General features: G+C 49.7%; 1 protein-coding gene across 1 annotated transcript in view; it reads right to left on the bottom strand.

Annotated features, from left to right (window-relative positions):
- The window catches only part of LOC103602543 (mucin-16-like), a 63,613-nt gene that overhangs the window by 23,791 nt on the left and 31,138 nt on the right, over window positions 1-8,684 (bottom strand). The window contains 11 exon segments of the mRNA XM_008586964.1: window positions 2,050-2,085; window positions 2,426-2,598; window positions 3,500-3,567; window positions 3,673-3,797; window positions 5,376-5,411; window positions 6,131-6,303; window positions 6,908-6,975; window positions 7,128-7,323; window positions 7,597-7,603; window positions 7,761-7,796; window positions 7,918-8,090. Coding sequence (XP_008585186.1) covers window positions 2,050-2,085; window positions 2,426-2,598; window positions 3,500-3,567; window positions 3,673-3,797; window positions 5,376-5,411; window positions 6,131-6,303; window positions 6,908-6,975; window positions 7,128-7,323; window positions 7,597-7,603; window positions 7,761-7,796; window positions 7,918-8,090 — 1,091 coding nt within the window.

Raw genomic sequence — 8,684 nt, forward strand, 5'->3', positions numbered from 1 at the left:
GGCCCTTCCCTCCCCTTTTTTATTCCATTTATCTTCCATCCACTCATCCATCCTCTCTCCTTCTATTCACCCGTTCTTCATTCCATCCATCCATCCATCCATCCATCCATCCATCCATCCATCCATCCATCCATCTCCATCCATCCATCCATCCATCCATCCAGCCTTCCTTCCACACATACTAAATTGGTCCTATAGTGCTCCAGGAACTATTCGAAGGACTGGGCAGTGATAAACGAAACACAGTCAATGGAGCTGGTATTAACTTATTTTTTCCTCCTATTGTTTGGGAAAATATGGTTGTTACTGGCTCTCAGCAACTCAGAACGCTGCCATTGTTGGAAGGAGCAAAGGAGGATGCTGTGTTGTAAGAGACCAGTGGTGGACCTGTGGGGAGTTTGGGAGAGTAGAGAAAACACATCCCTAATGCAAGAGCAATTGATTATTGCAACCCTGCAAGGTTCTCATCGCAGGTTTGCTGGGAATGCAAAAGGAGTCTGTCCACGAACTTGAACGTAATGGGGGTACACCCCAAATCAGCATGTCTTTTGGAATAAATTGACTGATGGATGAGTAGTGTGAAGAGTTAGACCACGAGTTTTGGAGTTTTAGGAACTCCTGGCTCTATTATTCATTTGCTCTGTAGCCTTGGCAGCCTGAGCTTCTTTACCTGTAAAATGGAGCTAAGTCACGTGGTTGTAGTGAGAATTAAAGGAGACTGTGTTATGGGTTAAATTGTGACATCCCCCCCCACCATATTCATATGTTGAAGCTCTACCCCCCAGTACCTCAGAATATCAGAATATGAGTGTATTTGGAGATAGAATCTTTAAAGAGGCAATTAAGTTAAAATGAGGTCCTTAGGGTAGTCCCCAATCCAATATGACTAGTGACCTTATAAGAAGAGATTATGACAGACAGGCATGGAGGAAAGACCACATGAAAACACAGGGAGAAGACGGCCACCTGTAAGCCAGGGAGAGAGACCTCAGAAGAAACCAATCCTGCCACCACCTCGACCTCGGACTTCCAGACCTGTGAGAAAATAAATGTCTGTTGTTTGAGTCACACAGTCTGGTTTTTTTTTATTTTTTTTTGTTATGGCAGCCCAAGCAAATTAATACAGCATGTAAGTTAGCATGGTGGCCAGAAGGGAGTCAGTTTTAGTAAACCTCAACAAAAACAGGTGCAGGGAGGAACTCTCAGAGCAATAAAAAGAGATATGTATAAAACGATAAGAAATGAATACTGTTAAAATAAATAAAATGGAGACCAGGATTGAGAATTCCCTGAGCAGACAAAAGCCAGTTAAATCAAGGAAGCAAACTTGATCTTGCTTGATTTGTAAACATAAGTGAATCCTAACTTGGGCTATTTGCAAACATAAGCCAAATTTAAGCTGTTTCTTGTTAATGCCTGTATTAAAGAAAAACAAAACTTAGGCTCAGCCATTCAGAGGCCACCAACTAACTTATACAACTAGAAACTTCCCAACGAGATAGACCAAATAAGACGACTGGATAATTGTAACCAGTCAAGCGTTTCCATTGCTTTGCTTCCACATTTACACTATAAAAGCCTTCCCGTTGTGTGTTCCTTTGGGAGAGCCCCAAACTGCCTTCTGTTTGGTGCTTCCTGATTCATGAATCACTGCTTGCTCAAATACACTCTTTAAAACTTTATTGCTGATAGTATTGATCTGATCATCTCATCTTGGGCATAGGTGGTGATGGTCAGCTTTGTACCCCATGAATATGCATAATCAATAAAAAAATATTATTGTGCCTCAGTTTACTTTTAACAGACCAAGGGCAGGTTTTTAGGAGGACTAAAATGAAAACCACGTGAGGGTCAGAATGAGGTGTGGACTTTCTGACCCCTCCTGGCCCTGGGCTAGGACTCTCTACCAGGACCCCGGAGAGAGAGAAGGGGTGAGTTGAGGACTCTTTAAGATGTTTCCCTTGCCGAGGAGAGGAGGTGAGGAGAACAGCTGCTCCCCAACTCAAAAGTAGGGACAGGACCCAGGGTATCGGAGCCGGGAATACTCACTGGTAGTGGTTGGGGCAGTGGCTTCATAGGTGTAACCTGCAAAGAGAAGTGAAGAGGCACTGGGAGAGTGGAGGTGAACGTCAAGGATTAGGGAAAAGGAGGAGTTTTGGAAATTTTTTTGGGAAAAGCAGAGGGGCAGAGGTAGTGGAGGGATTTCCAGGGAGGAGGCAACCAGGCAGTGATATTAAAGGTGTCTGGATACAGTCACTGTCCCCATGATGGTTTTGAGTTATCACAATGAAGACTGAATTCAGACCCAGAAGGAGAAGAAAAAGGTTGAAGCTCACTCTAGAGAGATGGAAGCTTTGCTCAGAGCTTTGGGAAAACTCAAGACTCCAACTGAGAGAGAGACTGTGGCTGGAACATGGCCCCTCACCATTGACGCAGAGGCTGTCCTTGTCCAGGGTGTAGGAGCCCAGCCGGGTGATGCCATGGGTCAGCTGGCTCAGCTCCCAGTACAGCCGCTCTCTGTCCAGTCTGGGGCCTGTGGGGTCAGAATGGAAGGTGCAGACGACGTCCACTCCTGTGGCTGCTCCACCCTTCTCAAGCCTGGGGAAGGAAGAATACGAGGACATGGAATACTGATGAGGGGTCCTGAGCACTTTGGTGTGGAAAGGAGGAGTTTGAGAGGATGCTGAAAGGGCTAGCTCTGAGGTCTGTAAGGGCTCTCCTGTGTCTCTCATCTGAGAACCCCCTCACACTGGAGACAGAAAATGCTGTAATTAGAATTTGCAGACAGCATGTCTGGCTACTCCACTTCCTATAAAAGGACATCCCTCATTACTAAGCACCTGGATATGATCACTGTACCCAGTATGAATGCACCACCCAAATATCACATTGTAGTCCATAAACATATACAATTATCATGGGTCAGTTAAAAAAAATGTTAAAAAGAGAGGGAAAGCGAGAAATAGAGAATAGAATAGTGTTACCAGAGGTAGGGAAAGGGTGGGGAGGGCTGGGGAAAGTTTGGTAGACTGGCACAAAGTTACAAAGTTGCATTAGATAGGAAGAATAAACTCTGGTGCTTGAGAGTGACAACAGCTAATAATATTGTACTGTATATTTCAAGATATCCAGAAAGGAGGATCTTGAATGCTATAACCACAAAGAAATGATAAATGCTTACATAATAGATATGCTAACTATTCTAATTAGATCATTACACAATATACGCATGTATTGAAACAACAAACTGTACCCCATAAACATGTACAATGAAAAAAATAAATTAATTAAAAAACCCAAACAGATTATCATCAGGATTCCATAAGCTAAACAGTTCCTCGTCTCTAAGCCTCAAGCATTTGCACCACCTGGGCACAAAGAAGTCAAAAGGGTATTGTGGTGGGTGCTGGAGACCAGTGGTGTGAGCGGTCTCTGAGCCCTACTGGCCAGTGCACAAGGGTCCACCCAACCGGATGAATCATTCCATCTGGGGTCTCACCTGAGTGAGGCCAGTCTGCAGCCAGCGTAGAGGGGGCCGACACTGGTCTTAGTGAGCAAGGGCCTGAGCTGGTGGGAAAAGAGAGGAAGGTGAGCAAGGGAAGCAGGAGGGGCTCAGGGGCCATGCGGGCAGGTGAGACGTGGGGCTGCTGGTGGTCTTCGGAAGGCTCTCACCTGGTGCTGTAGGACCCTCTCGGTAAAGTTGAACTTTGAGGAACCTGGACTCCCCATATCCTCCATGTAGTGCATGTTGGTTATGGTGAAGTTGAGGGTGAAGGGTACCAGGGTAGGTCCAGTAGCTGCAGTGGTGAAGAGAAAGATGTCCAGCTATACTAGTGACCCAAGGTTGTCCCCTCTGTTCCTAACTTTGGGGCAGCAGCTGTGGACTAAGTACAGTCATGGGCTGCAGGAGCTGAAGCAGGGAACATTCTGGAATTCCCAAGACATTGGGAATTCATGCATAAATTTGGTGAGCATGTATTGAGCACCTAATGTGTGCAAGGTTCTGTGCTGGGCTCTGTGGGTCTAAAGATGGATAGGACATAGTCTGCCAATGTTGTGGCCAGAAACATGACCAGATCATTATGCTTTAGGGGAATCCGGTTTAGGGTGGGGGGAGGCTGTGAAAATCCAGGAGGGTCGCCCAACCTATGACTGAGGAAGGCTTCCTGGAGGATTCATCGTTTCAGGTATGACAAAAAGCATGGGTAAGAGTTAGATTAACAGGAGGTGAGTAAGTGGGGTCGACACTCCAGGAAGAAAGATCAGGCTGGGCAAAGGCCTGGCAGGAAGACAGAGCATGGTAATCTCAAGGAACTTGAAGTTCTTTCATTCTAGCTGCAGAGAAGTGTAGATGTGAGAACGGAGGGATCCTCTGAGTCCAGAAAGGGGAGGCATTGGCTATGCAGCACAGAGGTTTGGATATGACTTGCAGACCAGACAAAGTCATCCAAAGACTGTCAACAAGAAAGGAATTATATGAACATGTGTACCTCGGGAGGGATGCCGCGGCTGCTGTGTGGAGGATGGTGGGAGGCCAGAGTGGAGGCTACTGCAGTGGTGAGCAAAAAAGGCTGATGGCCAGAATAAAGGCTGAGTGCTGCAGATGCAGGAAAAGGAAGGGCTCAAGAGGTATTCCTAAGGGAGAAGAAATGAGATGTAGTGATGGATGGATGTAGGAGGCAAGTGAGATGAAGGGCCAAGGTTGTCTCTCTGTCTCTGCTTTTAGTGATAAGAAGAAGCAAGTTTGGGAGACGATGACGATTTCAGGGTCAGAGACCAAGGGGCCTGAGTGACGTTCAGGAGGGGAGTGGACCACGGGTCAGGAGCTTCTGTGTGGCATGGGCTGTACCCAGGATTTGGACCCTCAGCAACTAGATGGTTTCTAGAATCCATGGAAACAGGAGTTCCGTGGGGAAGATGGGTGAGCAATAACAGAAGAAGTGATTTGGTACAAATGAACAGCCTGAGGCCCTTCCTGCCCATGGGCCTGGTTGCGGCGAATGGAGGCAGAGAGGATGCTAAGAAGTGTCATGGTCACAGCTGCTGAGAGAAAACAAACCCTACCAGGAATGAAATCCAAAGTGTGTTACATCTTTAAGGGGATGGTGGCAGTGGTGGCGGCTCTAGTTACAAAAATGTATGCCTCTCCTATGCCCCATTCAGTCTGGAGTCAGGGCATCATCCTTGGGGGTGTGTGTTGAGAAGGGTGGGTGACCCCTCCCACCCCCAATTCAGTCTACAGTTCTATGCACCCCCTCCGGACTCCTTCGCATCCAAAGCAGAGATAACAGGAGGAGGAGCTGGCTGACTCAGCAGCCCCTATTTTTCAGGGGATGGAAGGTGGCCACAGATGCACAGAGATCTGGAATACTCACTGTTGGGGGTAGTGCTTGAGGCTGGATAGGTGTAACCTGCAGAGACAGGGAGAGATGGTGAGGGAGGGGGAAGGGAGAGATCTTCAAAGAAGAGGTAACTTGGTCACTGGAGAGATGGTCCATTGGTGGCTGGACCATCACAGCTGGGATTCACTTAAAAGGAAGACAGCACCTCCACCTGGCAGGGATCAAAGTCCAGTCCCTAACCTCAGAGAAACAAAGGTTTTGCTCGAAGCACGCTGTAGTGAGGCCCAGATGGAAGTCTGAACTAGGTGCAGGGACTTGCTGCTGCAGAGACCATCCAGTGAGAAGACCCACACCCCAACACAGCCCTTTACCACTGATATAGACACTGTCGCTGCAGAAGCTAGGGAGAAAACGCCCTAAGAGCTTGGGTTGGGGACTCCATCATCCTGGAGATGCCGGGGAGGAGGTGCTGATGTCTGGGTCTTTTTTTGGGAATAGCTCCCTGCTCACTCGAGGCTTGAGGTCGGGGATGGGGGGGAGTGGAGGCAGTGACCTCCTGGCCTCTTCCATTCCTAAGAGCTGGAGCTCAGGCAGAGGCAGCTTACAGGGCTGTAGAGACTTCTGAAGACTCAAAATACTCACTGCTGGAGGTGGTGGTCTGAGTCTGGTGGACATAACTTGCACAGGTAGATGGGGAAATGGTAAGGGGGGAGGGACGAGGGATAGAGAAGAATAGAGGGGGGAATGTAGGACCTATTGAGATGCAAAAAAGAATGTCCTCTGCTCACCACTGATGTAGAGACTGCCCTGGTCCAGGGTGTAGGGGCCCAGCTGGGTGATCCTGTGGGTCAGCTGGCTCAGCTCCCAGTACAGCCGCTCTCTGTCCAGCCCGGGGCTCATGGGTTCAGGGTGGTAGGTGCAGAGAGCATCCACACTGGTGGCTGTCCCATCCTTCCCAGGCCTGGGGAGTGTGGGTGAGGGAGATGACAATAAACATTTTCCTAGGAGGGGCTCTGAGATCTCTGCGGCCAGGACAGGAAGGGGCCATAGGAAATGATAAGCCTGGCAGACAGGTGAGAATCCAGTTACATTCTCTGAATGCACAGACTTCCAGCCAGCCTGAGACTGTGAGCAAAATCATGGATACAAAACTTTTTATTAAATTGCAAGACTCACACCTGCATCCCCATGCCATGGGGACAGGAGAGCTCATACTTGAGACAGGTGAAGAGGTGAAGTCAGGGATTAATGCAAGTGAAGAAAGCACATTTGTTTTGAAAGAGATCCTGGGAACAAAATTTAACATTCAACGGAAGTGCCTTCATTGATAAAGGGAGGAGAAGAAGGAAATTCAGGAGCAATGATCAGGGTAGGGGTCCAATCTTGCTGATGAGCTCTGTAGAATCTGGGAACATTGGTGGGAAGATGGTAGGATCAGGAGACACCTTGCTCCTGAATGCCTTCTCTGCTGAGGATATCCAGAGGAAGGGCCAGAAAAAAGCTCACCAAAGTCCTCTGGCCTGGGAGCACTTGGGGCAGCTCTGGTGGGATATTCCAAAGCTCACCTGAGCAAGGTCAGTCTGCAGCTGGAGTACAGTGGGCCGACACTGGTGTTCTTGAACAAGGGATCGAGCTGTGGAGGAGAGAGCAGGAAGGGAGTAGGTGGGCTGAGAGCAAGGGCAAGGTGGTCAGCAGTGGGGTGGGTGCCAGTGGGCAGGGCAGAAGCGAGGTGGGAGGGGCTGGCACCAGTGGGTGGGGCAGAAGCGAGGTGGGCGGGGCTCTCACCAGTCGCTGCAGGAGCTTCTCTGTGATGTTGAACTTCCAGGAGCCCGGAGGCCACATATCCTCCCTGTAGCGCAGGTTAGTGATGGTGAAGTTGAGGGTGAATGGGACCAAGGATGATCCTGTGGCTACAGCAGGAAAGGGAGAGGAGAGGCCGTGGTGAGTCAGGCCTGGGATAGATAGAAAGGGCAAGCAGGGTCTGCGGCCACAGGCCTGAGACCAGCGACCAACTCACTGGAGGCCACAGCAATGGCTGAGAGTGGGGGCCTAATACCAGAGTCATGGGTTGTGCATGTTAGATCATCACATGCTGCAGGTGAAGGAGGGAATGGTTTGGAAGCTACAAAGCTTTGAAGGAGACAGTTTACAATCTGACATTCTTACTTATCACCATTGAATTGTTTGCCTGTTTTTCTCCATCCATCCACCCAACCAACATTTGGTGGTCATTTCTCCGTGTCCAGTTGACAACACAGAGGCTGTGACAACACGGCTGATTTTCATTGCACTGACTTCCCAGCCTGGGTCCCTACTTCCTCCCTCCTGACAGCTGGAGATATGGGCAGGGGCCTGTTGTTTCCTTCCCTGATTGTGGCGGGGCCCAGGAGCAGCTTCTGGGGACCACTGAGAACTCACCACTGGGGGCAGTTACTGAAGTCTGATGGGTATAACCTGAAGAGAGAGAGGGAAAGAGAGAGAGGAGGTGTTGGCAGGTGGAGGAGGAATATAGGAGGCAGCGAAGGGGAGAACGTGGGCGCTATAATACAGCAAAGCACAGATGGCCACAGCTCACCATTCACATAGAGACTGTCTGGGTCCAGGGTGTAGGAGCCCAGCTGGGTGGCACCATGGGTCAGCTGGCTCAGCTCCCAGTACAGCCGCTCTCTGTCCAGCTGGGGACCCACAGGGTCAGGGTGGTAGGTGCAGACAGCATCCACTCCAGTGGCTGCCCTGTCCTTCTCGGGCCTGGGGAGGGCAAGTACCGGGGATGATGGTAAATGCAACACCGAGGGAGGGGTCCTGAGATTTCTGGGGGCAGGATAGGAAGGGGCCAGAGGAAATGAGAAGCCTGGTGGAGAGATGAGAAGCCAGACTTAGATTCCTGGTGGTCACTCCCTCTTTCTCAGGACTGTGGGGGTAGGGATAGAAGGATGGAGATGATGGGGATCCATCTGAGGAGAGTCTCTGACAACATTATGGGGGCGTCATAGGGACAGTTAGAAAGTGGTGGGGCTCCTGTCGGCAGGACCCAGGATGGTGCCTCATTCCCACTCTGGAGGGCATTGGCTCCATGTCCACCTCTTGAGTCCAGGCCTCCCTTCATCGGTCTCCTGTACTTTATGATCCACTCTCACTGTAGCAGCCAATTTTCACTCTAAATAGAAATCTCTCCTCTTTTTGCCAAAATCCTCCAGAGTCACACCATCTGGCAGCTATTGGCTCTGGACAAGTTCCTCAACTTCTCTGAGCCTCGGTTTTTCATTTGTAAAATGGAGATAATTGGGCCGGCCCAGTGGCGCACTGGATAGTGCGCCGCTTGGGAAGCGCGGCGGCACTCCC

This window comes from Galeopterus variegatus, unplaced genomic scaffold, assembly GCF_000696425.1.
Source record: "Galeopterus variegatus unplaced genomic scaffold, G_variegatus-3.0.2 Scaffold4186, whole genome shotgun sequence".
Lineage (NCBI taxonomy): Eukaryota > Metazoa > Chordata > Mammalia > Dermoptera > Cynocephalidae > Galeopterus > Galeopterus variegatus.